This window comes from Equus quagga, chromosome 2 (genome assembly GCF_021613505.1).
Source record: "Equus quagga isolate Etosha38 chromosome 2, UCLA_HA_Equagga_1.0, whole genome shotgun sequence".
Lineage (NCBI taxonomy): Eukaryota > Metazoa > Chordata > Mammalia > Perissodactyla > Equidae > Equus > Equus quagga.
The window spans coordinates 122,608,469-122,627,070 of record NC_060268.1 but is presented as its reverse complement, the minus strand read 5'-3'; the positions used below and the strand labels follow the sequence as shown (position 1 = coordinate 122,627,070).

At 37.2% G+C, this 18,602-nt stretch overlaps 1 protein-coding gene across 4 annotated transcripts in view; it reads left to right on the top strand.

The window, feature by feature from the left end:
- SAMD8 (sterile alpha motif domain containing 8) overlaps positions 1-18,602 on the top strand; it is a 52,696-nt gene that overhangs the window by 24,114 nt on the left and 9,980 nt on the right. For 2 of the 4 annotated variants that reach the window (XM_046654471.1, XM_046654473.1), the window contains exons 2-3: positions 4,930-5,522; positions 16,478-16,573. In XM_046654471.1, the coding sequence (XP_046510427.1) occupies positions 4,930-5,522; positions 16,478-16,573 (689 nt within the window). Of the gene's footprint in view, positions 1-1,009; positions 2,478-4,808; positions 4,829-4,929; positions 5,523-16,477; positions 16,574-18,602 lie in introns of those variants that run through there. The other 2 variants (XM_046654472.1, XM_046654474.1) reach the window with 2 other exon arrangements.

Below are 18,602 nucleotides of genomic sequence, written 5' to 3'. Positions count from 1 at the left end.
AACTCCCCTTGTCCCCTGCCCCAGTCTCTGGAAACCACCATTCTATTTTTTTTGTCTTTATGAATTTAACTATTCTAGGTACCTCATCTAAGTGACTCATACAATATTTGTCCTTTTGTGTCGGGTTTACTTCACGTAGCACAATGTCTTCAAGATTCCTTTTAAAGGCTGAGTAATATTCTCTTCATTTTTTAAAATACTCTTTTCTTTCTGTGTTTTATTTTGAATAATTTTTAAATAATTTATTGATATGTCTTCAGGTTTATTATTCTTATCTTCTGCAATGTCTAATCAGCTGTTAATCCCATCTAGTATGTTGTTTTTCATTACATATATTATAACTTCATCTTTAGAAGTTTGAGTTGGATCTTTTTTATGTGTCTGTGTCTCTATTGAACTTGGACATATTTAATACAGTTAGCATAAGTGTGTTAATTTCTTTGTCTGCTAATACTATTATCTGTGTCAGTTCTGGGTTGATTTTGGTTGACTGTTGCCTAGTAATCTTTGATTGGATGCCAGATATTGTGAATTGTACCTGTTGGGTGCTGAATACTTTGTATTCCTATTAATATTCTTGAGCTTTGTTGTGGGATATAGTTAAGTTACTTGAAAACAGTATGATCGTTCTGGGTCTTGCTTTTAAGATTTGCTTGGCTGGACCAGAGACATATTTAGTCAAGGGCAGGGTTTCTCAATATCAGCAGTATAACATTTTGGGTCAGATAATTCTTTGTTGTGAGAGGCTGTCCTGTGCAATGTAGAATATTTAACGGCATTCCTAGCCTTTATTGTTTAGATGATCCCCCAGTTTTGACAACCAAAAGTGTCTCCAGAAATTACCAAATGTTGGGGGTAGGGGAAAATTGCCCCCAGGTGAGAACTACTATGTTAGGGTTAATTTTGCCTTACTACTATGGCAAGATCTTCCTGTGTACTCTACCTGAAGCCCCATGGATCATGAGATTTTTTTTTTTCAGTATGGTTGTTTAGGGTGGGCACTTCTATTGGCTTTGTGTAAGTACTGGGCACTGTTCCCTCTACTCTTCCTAGGTGGTTCTTTTCTCAGTCTTGTTTGGTTTCCTCACATATATGTGCTGATCAGCATTCAACTGCATATTCAAGGAAGACCCTCTGCAGATCTCTGGAGTTCCATCTTGGTCCGTTCAGGCTGTGTAACAAAAATACTGTAGTCTGGGTGGCTTAACCAACAATTTATTTCTCACAGTTCTAGAGGTTGTGGAGTCCAAGATTAAAGTGCCAGCAGATTTGGTGTCTGATGAGGGCCTGCTTCTTGGTTCATAGGTGGTCATCTTCTAGCTGTGTCTTCACATGGTGGAAGGAGTGAGAGAATTCTCTGGGGTATCTCTTATAAAGGCACTAATCCTATTCATGAGGGCTCTGCTTTCATGACCTCATCACCTCCTAATATCATCACATTGGAGGTTAGGATTTCAATATATGAATTTTGGGGAGACACAAACATTCAGTCCATGACAAGTTCTCTGTCTATGCGTCTTTCTCCTCTCCACTGTTCTATCCCATGAACACTAGCCTCCCCAGACTCTCAGCTCCATGTTTTCCACTCACTGAGTCTGCTGGGCCTCACCCAGCTTCCATCCTGTGCCGCTCATTGCGTACAAACTCTCAAGGCAGTGAGCTGGGGCAGTAGGCTCACCTTATTTTCAGGTAGGCTTTTGTCTCCTGTGTATCTGATAAAGTTTATAAACCTGATATAGGCTCAAGGGCAGTAGGGCTCTGTCAGGGATCTCCTTTGTTGTCTGTTGCCCAGTGTCTTGAAACTGGGCTTTTTTCCCATATTGTTTGTGTACTTTTTGGTTGTTTCAGGTGGGAGGGTAATCTGGTTCCTCTTATTATATCTTGGTCAGAAGCAGAAGTCCTTTTCACTGATAATTCGTTCATATTAATTATTGGTTAAAGCTGAAAGTGTTCGTAAACATTTGCTAACCTAATTTCTTCATTTTTGGATTCGTGTGAAATCTATAGCTGTCATATTCTTTGTTCAAAATCTCCTATTCCCTGTAGTTCTTCTAGTATATCAAAAATATTGTTGGCCCTAAAGCCTTTTATCACCTTTTAATATACCTCTTTAATGCAGATCTTCACAGCGTTAGCTAAATATAGGCCTCTAACTATATGTGGTAGAATACTATTAAAGTACATGCCCTGACCTGCTGAAGCACAACCCTGGAATGTGTCATGTTTTTAGGGCATTGCCACAGCAGGCTCAAACACTTCCATGGGCTTCCTGTATGATAACTCATTTTCTAGCAGCTAAAACACCCTTTTCAAAGCCTGTTTGTTAGCCTGATTGAGGGTGTAAAGAACTGGTAATGTAAGACCAAAAAAAAAAAAAAAAAAAGATGAAAAAGAAGATCATTTTGAGCAGTGTGTGAGATGAAACTATACTGAAGAATAATGCTACAAGGATGGGAGTGACTTGGAACCCATTGTTGGTAAGCTGTTAGAGAAAGGGTAAATATACCCAAATAGAAATAAAATGATGGAAGAAATCTGGCCTTGTTTTGTATGAGATAAGTTTCTCAAATTTGCTATGTTGTAACTGCTGCAGAGTTTGTAGTATGTACTTGTTGAATATTCAAGGATGTAGTAATTTATTCAGAGCATATCTTGGGGAAAAGATGTGTATGTAGTGGGTAGGATGAAACCCTCTGGATATGTATGTGAACATAGCAAAATCGTATTTTTAATGGAATTTTATATAGATATAATAAATGGTAAAAACAATATACATCAATGTGTATAAATTTCATGTGTTAAAGTGACTAAGTCACAATTCCTTGGCCTTTGGGATGGCAATGATATACAGTACCTAAAAAGAAGAGTTGAGTAAGAGCTTTTGTAGCTCTGTAGTATATAAGAATTAGATAGCCTTTTAAAATGTATAGACTGCTTATAGATATATCTGCTGTTAATTTTCTAAAACTGAAAAGCTGTTGTGAATTGATAATATTAAAACCTCTGGAAAGAAAAGATGATTTAAGGTTTCCAAAAACTAGGATTGCTTTTATGTAATTAAGAAATAAATATTTAATGAAAGTATTTCTTGTTTGCTGAATATTTTTGATGGTGCAAGTGGTGCCCATGTAGTTAAGTATCTGCCTTTTTCAAGTAATTATAAATCTTCATGGCAAGAGTTTGTGTGGGTAAGGGAAGAATGTAAAACATTTGTGGCCTTTTCCTTCTTCAGCATCAAGAAGCATAGAAGATTTTTCATAGCCAAAAATGCATATTAGAAGGGAATGATAAACATCAAAATCAGGAATTATAACATCTGGAAGGAGAGGAAGGGGATGCTATCAGGGAAGGATGTTCACTTATATTGATGTTTTGTTTTGCTTTTTAAATAAAGTTTAACACATGTAGAGAAAAGTATAGATCATAAATGTACAGCTTGATGAGTTTTCACAGAATGAACAATACCGTATAACTAATACCCAGATTAAGAAACAGAATATGCATATTGGAATTATTATTTTTCAAGCTGGGTAGTGGGCACATGGGTGTTTGTAGCATTCTTTGTTCTTTTTTTTTTTTAATGCTTTAAAGTTTGTCTAGTATGTTTTTTAAAAATCATCTCAGAAGGAAATGTGGTCTTTGGAGATCTGGAAAATGTCAGAAAACCCACAGGCTTTAGTAGTTGAGAAACTGCTTTAGAGAAATCGTTTTTTTTTTGTAGGGCTTTGTAAAACTCCAGTGTAACTGATACAGGTTTATAAATGTGATATACGCCCAAGTAACTGAAAGTTTTAAAATAGAAAAAGAACATAAATAGATTTGTGTGGAATCAAAGTAGTAAAAATTATTAGTACTTTTTGAAACGGTACATACATTATTGGCTTTTTATAATTGCAGTGTAAAGTTTGGGTCCTCAAATTTATGGGTTCATTGAAATAGCTTTCTTTTAAAATTTTTGTCACTAACATTTCAATGATAGTTTAAGAAGGAAAGTCCTTATTCAGTTCTATAATGGAATATTCAAGGTATAGAAAGAACTGAGCTATTAAGATATTTATAGCTCTTTATATCTAGTTTAAAGGCCTAGTATCTGTTACAGAAATAGTTGTTTATATGGTAGATAGAAATACGCTTAATCTAATGGGTTTCCTGAAATTAGTTATCTCTATCCGCCTTTGTGGTGTTTTTTTTTTTCTTTCTTTCTTTGTGGAGGAGGGAGAAATACTCCATGAACATGAAGATTTCTGAAATTTGATTTATTTTTACATATAACAAATCTTTGTGTATATCTCATATTATGAAAAGTATTAAAATGGGATTTTTTAAATTAAGTTATGGCTGCAGTGGTGTGGAAAAGACATTTGTAAAATAATGTTTTATAAAAATAGTCATTGGGGGCCGGCTCCGTGGCCGAGTGGTTAAGTTTGCGCGCTCCGCTGCGGCAGCCCAGGGTTCGGATCCTGGACGCGGACATGGCACCGCTCGTCAGGCCACGTTGAGGCGGCATCCCACATCCCACAACTAGAAGGACCTGCAACTAAGATATACAACTGTGTACAGGGGTGTTTGGGGAGATAAAGCAGAAAAAAAAAAGAAAAAGATTGGCATCAGTTGTTAGTCCAGGTGCCAATCCTTAAAAAAAAAAGATTGCCAACAGTTGTTAGCCCAGGTGCCAATCTTTAAAAAAAAAAAAAAGGTCCTTAGCCTTCCTTCTGCTATTGGGGTTATATGCATAAAATTATTAGAATATTTATTTATTGAAAACCACTCATTAATGAGTAATTTTTGTTTCTTTTACTCTCTTCTAGAAGCCAGTAGGGCAATAAAGGTAAATTACTGTTTCTGGTATGTTTATGTGTATTTGGTCTTCAAAGGAGTTGTTAGGACACACTCAAGTTTTTGTTTTGTTTTCCTGTTTTCCCTTGACAGGCAGTGGAGGAGGAAATGGCCAGTCCTAATCAACTCTGCATTCGCCGCTGGACAACTAAGCATGTAGCTGTTTGGCTAAAGGATGAAGGCTTTTTTGAATATGTGGACATTTTATGCAATAAGCACCGACTTGATGGAATCACCTTGCTAACATTGACTGAGTATGATCTCCGGTCTCCCCCTTTGGAAATCAAAGTCTTAGGGGACATTAAGAGGTTAATGCTTTCAGTCCGAAAATTGCAGAAAATACATATTGATGTTTTAGAAGACATGGGATACAACAGCGACAGTCCCATGGGTTCTATGACCCCTTTCATCAGTGTTCTTCAGAGTGCAGAGTGGCTCTGTAATGGGGAGCCTTCACGTGACTGTGATGGACCCATCACTGATTTGAATTCTGATCAGTACCAGTATATGAATGGTAAAAACAAACATTCTGTTCGAAGATTGGACCCAGAGTACTGGAAGACCATATTGAGTTGTGTATATGTTTTTATAGTATTCGGGTTTACATCTTTCATTATGGTAATAGTCCACGAGCGAGTGCCTGACATGCAGACCTATCCACCACTCCCAGATATTTTCTTAGACAGGTAAGTTTTGTTTCTAGTTGCCAAGTTTGTGGAAGATTGCTATAAGAGTAATGGTAATAATATATTTATGATAATTAGCTTTTTTGTTATTGTTGTTTTGGTTGATATATACTTTCCATTTGCTTTATCTGATAGTATATAAAGATACGCTTTGAAATCGCCTTTTTCTCTCAGAGTGAATTAGACCTTAAGCCTAGGTGAATGGGAAAGACCACTGCTTAATTTATTTTTCTATAGCTATATTATAGTTCCTTGGGCACTTCACATTTTAAAAGGGTTTCCTGGAACATTGTTTATGATAAATGGAATTTGGTTACTTTTCTTTTTGTGTGTGTGATGAACAGGATCCTGCTTTTCCAGAAACATGGAGAATTCCCCTCTATCACCAGATAAATTGGAATTTTCACAAATGGTACAAACTGATTCATTGATAGTATTCTGTTGTTTTTATGAAATACTGAATGCATAAAAAAGAATATAGTATATGTATATGAAAATAAAAATAGAACAAAACTCAAAACTATTAGTTTTTATATTTGTGCTTTTTAAGATCTTTTTAAAGTTTGTAGTACTTTTTTGTTTGTTTTTCTAGAATATTTTGGTTTTCTGGAAGTGCCTTGTTGTATATGTTTTTTAAAGTAAAATGAATTAAAATGCTCACATTAAGATGGCAGAATGACACACATATCACATTTTGTTCCCTCTCAAACCCTGACTAAAAGTATAGTAAAGAGATTTTGGTTTTTTGTTTTAAGTTGTAAGCCAACAAGGATAGGGCAGATAAGAGAGGAGAAAACAGCCATACATTTTTGAAAGTTTGAAAGCAGATGAATGAGTGGCAACCAGCAGACCTAAATAAAATAAGTTAATTCTAAAACAGCAGTTGGGACAGCTGAGAGCCAACCCAATTTATGTTGCAGATTTCTCAACGCTCTGGATACTACAAGTGAAGGGGTGGTGCTAAAATAAGGAGATTGGATGAAAGCTGTTTAATAAACTGTTTCATCCCTATATCTCCTCCCCTATTGTATACAGTTTTCCGAACTATAAACAGAGGACCCTAAGGAAGTAAGGAAGAAAGCCTGTGGCTATCTGGGGAGAGAGTACTCTAGGTGGAGAAAACAGCAAGGTGCAAAGATCCTGAACTGGTAGTATGATGGCATGTTTAAGGAACAACAAATGAGAGATGGGGAGAACAGTTGGAGATGAAGTCTGGAGAGGAGACAGGAACCCAGATTGTGTAGGGACTTTATAGACCGTTGTAAGGACTTTAGCTTTCATTCTGAGTGAAAAGGGAAGCCATTGGAAAGTATTTAGGGGAAGAGTAGAGTGATCTAACTTCCATTTTAAAAAGGTCACTCTAGTTGTATTGAGAATAGCCTGAGGGGGGTGTGGGAAAGCGGAGACTAAATTATTGAATTCATCTAGACAAAGATGATGGTGGATTGGATGAGGATAGTAGTGGTAGAGACAGTATGAAAGAGTCAAATTATATATATATATATATTTTGAAAGTACAGCCAACAAGATTTGCGGATAGATCTGCATGTAAGGTATAACAAAAAGAATTCAAAGATTATTCCAAGATTTTTGACCTGAGCATCTAAAAGGACGGAGTTGCCCTTCATAGAGATGGAAAGACTATGAAAGGAGCTGACCCAGAGAGAAAATTAAGGGTTTGGTTTTGGACATGTCAAGTTTAAGATATCTTTTACACCAAACAGATGCCAAGTAAGATATGGAAAGATGAGTTGGAGTTCAGAGAGACCTAGCCTGAAATTTGGGAGTTACCAGTAAAGCCATGATGTTAGATAAGGTCTCCTAGGAAGTGAGTTCAGAAGGGAAAAAAAGAAGATTGAAGATTGAGCCCAAGAACATTGTAACATTTAGAGGTAAGAGAAGTAAGGCAAAACCAGCAAAGAAGACTGAGAAGGTCAAGGCAGAGAGAGAGTAGTATCCTGGAAGCCAAGTAAAAAAGTATTTTAAGAAGGCAGGAATTAGCTATGGCAAGTGCCGCTGAAGGGTCAAGTAAGATGAGGATAATTGACCATTGGATTTAGCAACATGTTAGTCATCGGTAAGTTAATAAGGGCAAAAGCCTGATTGGTTCAAGAGAGAATGGGTTCAAGAGAGAATATGAGACTTAATGGAATTTACCTAAAAGTATATCTCCACAAATATGAAACAGCATATGCACAAAGTTATTCATTGTGACATTATTTGTAATAATTGTAAATATTGGAAATAATCTGAATGCTTATCCATGGAAAACTAGTTGAATTTGGTAATTGGTACATCTGTACAAAAGAGTACTATTTAATTGTAGAAAAGAATGAGAAAGATTTCTGTGAACTGATATGAAATATTTTGCAAGAAAAACTTCATAGCTGTGAGCACCACGAGCATCTAGATCACGGTTTCTAAATACCAATCGCTACTAAAAGGAACCAGACCAGGGCTCTTTAGGGAAATGTTTGGTTTTAAGTCTAGGCCAAGGAAAGTGCAAAATGAGCCTGAAACAGATCTTGTGCCATAAAGCAAGAAAGTGCTCAAAACCAGTGGAGGGGCTGGCCTAGTGGAGAAGTGGTTAAGTTCACACACTCTGCTTTGTGGCCTGGGGTTCCCAGGTTTGGATCTGGGCACCGACGTAGCACCACTCGTCAAGCCACACTGTGGAGGCATCTCACATAAAATAGAGGAAGATTGGCACACATGTTAGCTCAGGGCCAATCTTCCTTACAAAAAAAGGGAAAGAAACATGTCAAAAGAACATAGGAGCTGGTTTGAAGGGGCTCCCACTCAGCAAATTAGTACAACTGGAACATCAAAAACAATAATGATGGTACTGGATTATAATATATTGAGTAAGAAAAAGAATCTGTGAATCCCTAGTGATAAACAAAACAAAACAAAAATGGTAGGGTGAGAGGGGAAATTTAAGAATAATACCAGCAAATAAATGTGGATGTCCTGACTATTTTGCAGCTTCCAATGTAATAATTTATTCAGGCAAGTTGTTTGTGGATGCTAAAATCCATTAGGTAAAAGGCTCCTTACAAAAAAAGGGAAAGAAACATGTCAAAAGAACATAGGAGCTGGTTTGAAGGGGCTCCCACTCAGCAAATTAGTACAACTGGAACATCAAAAACAATAATGATGGTACTGGATTATAAGAACTCTTATATGGTACTGGATTCTTAGATGGTACTGGATTACAAGAACTCAAGGCTCTTGGTGGGCAGGATATTCACATGATCTGAAAGGATCATCTCACATATTCCTTAATTACAGGGGGAATAAGTTGCTTTACAATGGCAAGATCTGGCATGCATCATTTAACCAAATGATCAAACATAGCATCACAAACTGATGCTACAAACTGTGGGACAAACTGACATTATGTACATTGCACAACATCACCTATATAATAATCCTGCCCCCCCAAAATATAACCTAAATCTAATCATGAGGAAATTATCAGACAAATCCAGAACACGAACATTCTACAAGACAGCTGATTTGTACTCTCCAAAAATGTCATTATAATGGCAGACAAGCCAGGCAGGGGGAATTGTAAGGGAAATTAAAGAGACATAACCAAGAGTAATGCAGGAACTTTAATTGGATCCTATAGCAAGGAAAAAAATGTTGCTATAAAGGACATTTTGGGGACAATTAGGAAAATTTGAGTATGGACTGTATATTAAATGATGTAGTGTAACACTAATCAGTGTTCCAGTTTTCTGGGTGTAATAGTTTATTGGGTTATGAAGAGGATATCCCTGTTCTTCGGAGACACATGTTGAAATATTTAGGGGAGAAGTGTCATAATGACTGCAACTTACTTTGAGGGGTTCAGCCTCCTCCAAAAGAGTATATGTGTATGTGTATGTAGGTATGTATAGAAAGAGTGAAATAAAGCATATGTGGAAAAATGTTAATTATTGTAAACAATTGATGGATTTAGGTGAAGAACATAAATGTTTGTTCTTTCAACTTTTCTTTTGGTATGATCAGGATTTTTCAAAGTAAAAAAATTGGGCAAAGGAATGATGAGAGAGAGAGAATGAGAAGAGAGAAATTGGAAACAATCAGGTCTTACAAGTTTTCTGTAAGGGTAGCAGAGAAATGGAGCTGTAGCTTGTGAAGGGGAGGAAAGGATATGGAGTCACCCAGGTTTTGTTTTGCATGGCCTATATCATAGCACGTTTGTTGTATTGATGATAGTGATCACCCAATTTTGGGGGACAGGGATGATGTTAGAGGAAAGTCATGTCCTTGAGTAGATGAAAAGGGATGGGACCTAATGGGTGGAGAGGCTGGTCTTGGGCACATAGACTGTTCATAATAGAGGAGAAGGTGCAAAATATGGAAACAGAGGTAGAAGGTGGCTAAATGTGATGGTGAAGCAAGAGGAAGTGCTTTTTGAGTGTTTTTATTTTCTCTATGAACAGAGTTAGATAGAGAAAAGGTTGGAGGTTTGAAGAGAAAGGATGAGGTATAAAATAGCCACCTAGGAGAGTGAATAGATTTGTGTGACGTAGTAGCAGCAGCACTAAAGGCCTCCCTGAGGTTAGTAGTCGTGTTGGCGTTGTGTGTTTTTATCAGCCTCACTCAACAGCGCAGATAGAGGTACAGAACTGGTGGATAATTGGATTTAAGCAGGTTGTTACTAGGCAGTATGGTGAAGGAAAAAGAGGCAGGGGAGTGATTTTAATGACTGACCTTGGACTCAGGTGGATAAGGAAGGATGTGAAGATATGATGTAGGTAAAGGACAGTGAAAATGTTATAAGATCAATGGATTTTTAGGTCTCAGAATTATTGGGCCAGCCCCAGTGGCCTAGTGGTTATGTTTGGTGTGCTTCACTTCAGCAACCCAGGTTCAGTTCCCAGGCATGGATGTACACTGCTTTGTTAGCGGCCATGCTGTGCTGGCAGCCCACATCCTAAAAAATAGAGGAAAATTGGCACAAATGTTAGCTTAGGGTGAATCTTCCTCAGCAAAGAAAAGAAAGAAAGAAAGACATTAGAGTACTAGAAAAGTTAAGCTGGAAAGACAAGAGGTGGTTAGTACAGGATTCTTGAAACTGAGATTATGAAGAATAATCTTAGTAATGACAAGATCCAGGTTATAACCATGGGTGTGGGTCACTAAAGTAGAGTAAAAGACAAGATCCTTGGAGGAGAAGTAAAAAGAGAAGTGAGTGAGAAGAACACACATTACAACAGGAGAACTTTTGGAGAGAGTGACAGTGAACCAGAGCTAAAATCTTCCAGAAATGAGAGGACAAATGCTGAGGTTGTATAGATGACTATAACAAGGCATAATGGGAGAAGGGAGGGAAAATGGTCTGGGAGAGTAATGGGGATTTTATTTTAAAGTGTACAATTGAGTGGTTTTTAGTACGTTTACAAAGTTGTGCAGTCTTCACCACTAATTCCAGAGCATTTTCATCACCACAGAAAGAAACTCATATCCGTTACCAGTCACACCGCATTCGCTCCTCCCTCCAGACCCTGACAACCACTAATCTACTCTCTGTTTCTCTGGATTTGTCCAGTCTGGACATTTAGTATAAATGGAATCATACCATATGTGGCCTTTTTTTGTGTCTGGCTTCTTTCACCTAGCATAATGTATTCAAGATTCATCCATATAGTAGTATGTATCAGTACTTTGTTACTTTTTATTACAGAAAAATATTCCATTGTATGGATATACTACATTTCGTTTATCCATTCATCAGTTGATGAATGTTTGAGTTGTGTCCACTTTTTGGCTACTATTAATAATGTTGCTGTGAACATTCACGTACAAAGTTTTGTACAGACATATGTTTTCAATTTGTAGTTGGGAATTTGAAACCAAATTTTGCGTAACTCTCTACAGTGCCACCCACTACAAAGCTCCATGCTGTTATACATCTAAACTTTATTCATAGGAGAATGGTAGCAGGTGCTGTCAGTGTTCCTCTTATATCCCCTCAGATCTCTTTTCCATTTTCTTGCACATAGATATTCCCAACATCCAGCAAACGTGTCACTTTGTTGGAGAGCTGCTCTTGGACTGCTAGAACATACTTTGGCTGCTTGAAAATAGAGCCAAACATGCTTGGAAATTTACATCCCTCCAGCAGCAGCCCTTAACCAGTGACTGATGAGGTGGGGGTATACATATTTCATTTCTCTTCACCCTAATTGGGACAACTTTTAGGTCTGACCTATACTGTCTCTCAAATTCCCCACAGGATTGAGCCAAAGTTACTCTTGCCTAAATTCCCCACAGGGCTTTGCTTGATGTCTTACCTTTCCCTTGCTTCCTTATCTTCCTTTTCTCATTTCCTCACTACCCTATGGTTTTCCTTTGGGAATACCCGTAATCACTTTCATGGTGATCTTTGTTTCAGAGTCTGCTTCTGAAGCTTGACACAATTCCAATAGCTTCAGTACATCATTTAAACAGAAAATTAGAAGGAGATAGGGATGCTTCTAGAGGCAGCCTTACTTAGAATAGTGAGAAGGGATAGCTGATAGCCGTGATAACAAGGGAGGAAACAGAAGCATGATAAAAAGCAAACATAAATAATGGAAAAACCACAGGAATCTTGGGCTTAACTGCCCTTCACTTCTCAGTAGTCCCTGAGGTCATTACCATGTTCAATGTAATAATCACTGTTCACAGTGATGACTCTGAATTACCAAAGAAAATTAAATTCTATCCAGAAAAAAAGGCGTATACGTATATAATGCATTTTAGAAAGACATCAAAGTAAATATGAGATATTGAATATACATTTGACAGTTTCCTTACAACACTCTACTAAAATGACAGTAAAAAGCAAGGAGGGACCCTGTAATTCCACGAAGGCAAAAACAGTGATAATAATGAAAATTTGAAAAGTAGAAAGCTAAGTGCCTATTTTGAGATTGGAAGTTGGAACTAGTAGTGCCCAGGAGGTGAATGTATTTGTACTACAGAGCTCCAGAAAAACACTCAGAACAGGAGGCACCAGGCAGGTACAGATAGGAGCTAAATATGGGAGAATTGGTTGAAAATCAATTTGAGAAGCTTTTAGACCTTTTCTACTCCAACAGAAGACGGGTGGTATATTCTCCAGAGTAGTCAAATGTGAAGGATTCTGGACTTGGGGGCACCATGCCCAGATATGAACAAAGGTACATGCTTTCAAAGAGATTAACTGTAAATCTACGTACTGATCACTGAGACTTCCAGCTCCCTTCCTTAAGTAGCCAGACTTATCTCCCATCCCCATTCCCACCCAGCACCAATCCTCCAAGCAGGAGAACAGATTCCTCTCCTTCGAAAACCTGCACAAGAGAAAAAGACCATAGATACTGTGGTAAGGGAAATGTCCCTATCCCGTCTACCAGACCTCTGCTTGATCACTCGACAGTGAAATCTACAACTTGACAAGCTCAGTCCATACACACGGAGTATTTTTTTTCATACTTTACTGTCAAAAATGGTCAGTCAAGAATCACCACGCATTTGAGGAAAACAGACCAAGGCAAACAGAAAAAGCAAACTGAGAAGCACAAAATAGGGAGCAGAACACTTAAAAAAAATTCGTATTCTCACAGATAAGAAATATTGCATTCTATGAGGTGGTAAAAGTAGGCAATAAAATAGGAAAATTCAGGGAAAAAAGCATTTGGAAAATTAAAAATGAGTAGAAATTTAAAATCTAGCAAGATAATCGCAACATGGATTTGATGAAATTGCCCAACATGTAGAACAGAGAGGAAAAGTAGAGGAGAAAAAGTAACATTGATCCATTTGGCCTAATAGTGAACAAATAGGGATTCTAGAAAGAATACATAGAGAAAACGAAGGGAAAGATATCATCTAAGACATAATACAAGGAAATTTCTCAGAACCAAAGAACGTGACTTTCCAGATTGAGAGGGCCCACTGAGCACCCAGTACAAGAAATGAAAAATTTCAAAACAGTGGTTGTAGACAGAAGATCTTAAAAGCTTAAGAGACAAAACAAGTAACATACAAAGATTGGAAGTCCAAATAGCATCAGAATTCTTAGCAACAATGGTAGCTAGAAGACAATGGAACAATGTCTTTAACATTCGGAGAGGAAGTAATGTCTAATCCAGAATTGTCTGTGCAGGCAAACTACCAATTAGATATAAGGCTAAACCCAAGAATATTTTTCAATTTGTAAGTCTCAAAAAATTCACTCTTAGGGCCAGCCTGGTGGCATAGTGGTTAAGTTCGCATGCTCTGCTTTGGCAGCCCAGGGTTTGCGAGTTCGGATCTCTGGTGTGGACGTACACACCACTCATCAAGCCATGCTGTGGCAGCATCCCACATATAAAATAGAGGAAGATTGGTAGAGATGTTAGCTCAGCGACAATCTTCCTTACCAATAAATAAATAAATAAATAAATAATGTACTCTCCAACCCCACCCCTACTAGAATTGCTAAGATGAAAAAAATTGATAATAACAAGGCCTGATGAGGATTTGGAGCAACTGATACTATCATACGTTGCTGGTAGACATACAAAATGATCCAACTGCTTTGAAAACAGTTTGATAGTTTTGTTTTTTTTTTAAAGATTGGCACCTGAGCTAACAACTGTTACCAATCTTTTTCTTTTTTTTTCTGCTTTTTCTCCCCAAGTACCCCCAGGACATAGTTGTATATTTTAGTTGTGGGTCTTCTAGTTGTGGCATGTGGGATGCCCCTCAGCATGGCCTGATGAGTGATGCCATGTCTGCGCCCAGGATCCAAACCAGTGAAACCCTGGGCCGCTGAAGCGGAGCGCGCAAACTTAACCACTTGGCCACGGGGCTGGCCCCAGTTTGACAGCTTCTAAGTTAAACATACAATTAAAATAGGATCCCAGTTTCACCTTAGGTATTTACCCAAGAGAAATGCAAACATATGTCCATGCAAAGAATTGTATGTGGTCTTTATTCATAATCACTCAAAATTGGAAATAGCCCCAAATATCCATTAACCAGTGAATAGATAAAGAAATTGTAGATAAATCGTAGATAAAGAAAATGTAGGAACTTTTTGGAGTGATAAAAATGTTCTACATCTTTAATGTGGTGGTGGTTACATGACTGAAGATGTTTGTCAAAACTCATTGCACTATACAGCAAAAAAGGGTGAGTTTTTCTGTTTGTAAATTGAACCTCGATAAATCTGACGTTAACAACACGTTTATCCTATAGCCTCTCTTTCTCAGAAAACAACTGGAGGATACACACCATCAAAACTAAGAAGTAAATGGAGAAAGAGGAGAACATGGGATTCAGGAAACAGAGAATCCAATATAAAAAAGAATTCCCAAGATGAGGGTTGTTTTATTCTGACGAATAGCCATGCAGGAGGACTAGAAAATGAAACATTCTAAATTAGAATAACAAGAAGAGCTCTAGGAAAGATTTCACCCAAGGAAAAATTGAAATTGATAGAATAATTTGGAGATGAATTGGTGATAGGGACACAAGAAACAGAGCAAACTAAAAAAAAGTGTTAGCTACAGAGAATTGTAAGAAGTTGTACAGAAAAGAGACTTAATCATTCTCTACTGACTCAGCTATGAATGATATTTACAAACTTACATTAAGTAAAAGCCAAAAATTATTTTAAAACAAAATTGTGAAATAATATTGAGAACATAGGAGAATGTGTGTGTTTATGTGTGTGCGTGTTTGTGATGTATGACTAAAAGATATGAAGCCAAATAAAACAGAAGAGTGAAAGTGATTGCCTCTGGGGAGCTAGAGTTAGGTTTAGGTTGGGGGTGGGGCAGAAAACTTATTTTCATCATAAACATTGTAAAACTATTTAAAATACATATGTAAAAATATATATACACATATTCATACATATATACATATATTATTGTTTTTTAAATGTTCATTTTAAAAGTTTAAATTTTTAAAGGTCATCTCTTTTATCTGAAAATTTCTGTGTAAAATGACCCTTTCCCAGTAATGCCAGATAAATAAGGCAATAGATTAAAAATACAAAAAAGGATCTTTTTTCTGAGGAAACAGTTAAAAGATGAGTCCTTGAATGCAGATGATTGAGACTCTTCGGTTACTCTGAGTAAGGTTTGGAGTAGACTGTTAATATCTTTCTTTCAGATTTCATGTTTTCTTTTTAAAAATAGCTTTATTTCTTTAGTTATAAAATTAACATGCCATTGTATAAAACTTTTTAGTGGAAATGTACAAAGAATAAAAATAAAACCATCAATAATCCTACCCCCTAGAGATGATCTGTTTGGACTAATTCATTTCCATCTCCGCCATCCGTTTCCTCCTCCTCCTCCTCCTCCTCCTCCTCCTCTTCCTTCTCGCCCCTCTTCTTCTTCCTCTCTCTGTTTTTTTTAAATTAAGAAATGTGACACGTCTTTTACTAGTGGAAAACCACAGGAGCTGTGGATTTGGTGAGGAAAGAGATCAGTGGAAAAGGTAGAAGAAAGCAGAAGTATAATACAAAAGTGGACAGAGAGAAATCAAGGAGTAAAAGAAGAACGCTATTTACTGCCTCTAAAACAAAACCAAATAGTCTAAAAAAAGAGGAATCAGGTTCAAGCCCTGATTGTCTGGACTTTGAAATGAGCATATCGTGCCAGAAGTGAGCCTTTTCCCTGTTGTCTTTTGTGGGCAGTCCGGTGTCCAGGTCTCCCGTGCTACAGCGAGGGAGTTGTTGTTATTGCTTTACAGAGAACTGTGACTGGGAACCACAGACAGCAAAGAGGTTCTGGTAAATGGAGCACTTTATGAAAAAGGTTTTTTCCCCAGTTTCTCCAAATATCATCTCCTAAAAGAGGTAAAAGTTATAAAAAGCAATTTTAAGGTTGTTATTAGAAGAGAATCTTATTGAAAAGGGTGGAGTCATTACGTACATATACTTCTTGTCAGTTCAAAATGTAATTTTTTTTCTCTTCCAGCGTTCCTAGAATCCCATGGGCTTTTGCCATGACAGAAGTATGTGGCATGATTCTGTGCTATATTTGGCTCCTGGTTCTTCTTCTTCACAAGCACAGGTATGCCACTTATTTCATTAAAAGACTGAAAAGTGTTTTGATTGTCTTGCGTAAAGGTCATCAAACCTTGTTTCTACCTTTGCAGTTTCCTTGTTAAACAAATTTTCTTCTTTAATTGTGACATTGTAGTTATTGACATAGGAAAATGTTTTGAGTTTGATTAACAAAAGAGTCACCCAGAGGTAATACCTACATATTTAGTAATACTCTGAATGTATTTTGTAGGGAGAGATCAAAGAAGGTGATGTTCAACCATGGGCCAATCAATGACAGTCTAGCCTTATCTTTCTTTGGAAACAAATCAGAATTGTCACTTTTTATAGAAGGATAGAAACTTCTCCAAGGACAGTCTTTGGTCAAATGTTTGGATGGAAGAAATTGTTCTCTACTTGAAGGAGGCCCATTGAAAAAGAAATATAAAGGGAAGAATTGTGTTTTAATTAAAAAAAGAAGAGAAACATAAGGGGAGACTCCTTTCGTACTTTAATCAGGGGAATTACTTGATTTAAGTGAAAAATAAGTCATAGCAAAGAAAATATTTAAAGACCTATAGTTTGTGGGTCCGCTGTCCATTGGCCTTGAAGAGAAATAGGGACACTTTCTTGAGTTTTTGATCCTTTCTCCTCACTAGAGAGTGCTTGAGGTAAACCACAGTGTTGGGCTTTAGGTCCTAAGCAGTGCTTATTTCCCTGTTTTGAAGGTTAAAAGAAAGGTTGATGATTGCTATTCTTGGTACACTTCTAGGCCATATTGTACTTCATTCTCTCCTGTTTTGCAGCAATATTTTTAAATGGATTGCTTAAAATCAGAATTGGTTTGAAAAATGCATGCATCACTGCTGCTTTCTGGTTTAACTTTGCCTCACAAGACCCTGTGGATTTGAATTTGTCTACTCTTCAAAACAAGAGTTGACCTTATAGGAAACCTTGGTAGGTTTAGTAAAGCATAGCAGTGGCCAATTAATGCAAGTTTTGATGTTTAATTAGTCAAAGAAAGTGTTTCTCAAGGTATAGTCTTTGTACCACTTTCATTAGAATCACCTGGGCTCTGTAAGATACAGGCGCCTAGGCTCCATCCCAGGTGCACACACTAAAGTTTGAAACATACCTAACCTTGTGGTCAGTGCTTTTTTGGAGGATGGGAGGAGCATTTTGAAAATGTGTAAGGCATAGTCCCTGTACTTAAGAATCTTATGGTCTGTTTTAGTTTAAGACATTTAGAAAAATAATATTATAATACAAGTGATGTCACAAAGCAGTTCAAAAATTTTTGTTAGAGATAAATTTAATGTAAGTTAGAAGTTAGAGTACCTTTACTAGCTACTAACATTAACCAGTTTACATTTTTATTAATGAGCAAAAAATTCTCTGAAATCACGTTTAACTTTACCTCTCGTTAAGTGAATAATTTATGAGCAATATGTGAGTTACAGGACTACCACTTAGCTAAGAGTCAGGCTAGGTACTAGTCTTACTTCACTCTTGCATAACTCTTTTACATTCTCTTAGCTATATTTTCTTATCAATGAAATGATGCTCTTACATCTGCACTGTCCAGCATGGCAGGTACTAGCCACAAGTGGCTATTTAAATTTAAATGAATGAAAATGAAATAAAATTAAAATTCAGTGGGCCAGCCCCAGTGGCATAGTGGTTAAGTTCAGCATTCTCTGCTTCGGTGGCCCAGGTTTGGTTCCCAGATGCAGACCTATACCACTCGTCAGTGGCCATGCTGTGTTGGCAGCTCACAGGAAGATTGGCAACAGATGTTAGCTCAGGGTGAATCTTCCTCACCAAAAAAAATATTAAAATTCAGTTCCTCAGTGATACTAGTTACATTTCAAGTGCTCAGGAGTCACATGTAGATAGTTTATAGGACAGTGCAGCTATAGAACATTTCCATCATTGCAGAAAGTTCTGTTGGACAGTGATACTTTGGATGGTCTTGAAGATTTCTGTCCTTGTCCAAGTCTAGTGGTTTTCTTGCTTGCTCTCCCTTTAAGTAAACATTTGATGCCTGGGGTATTTTG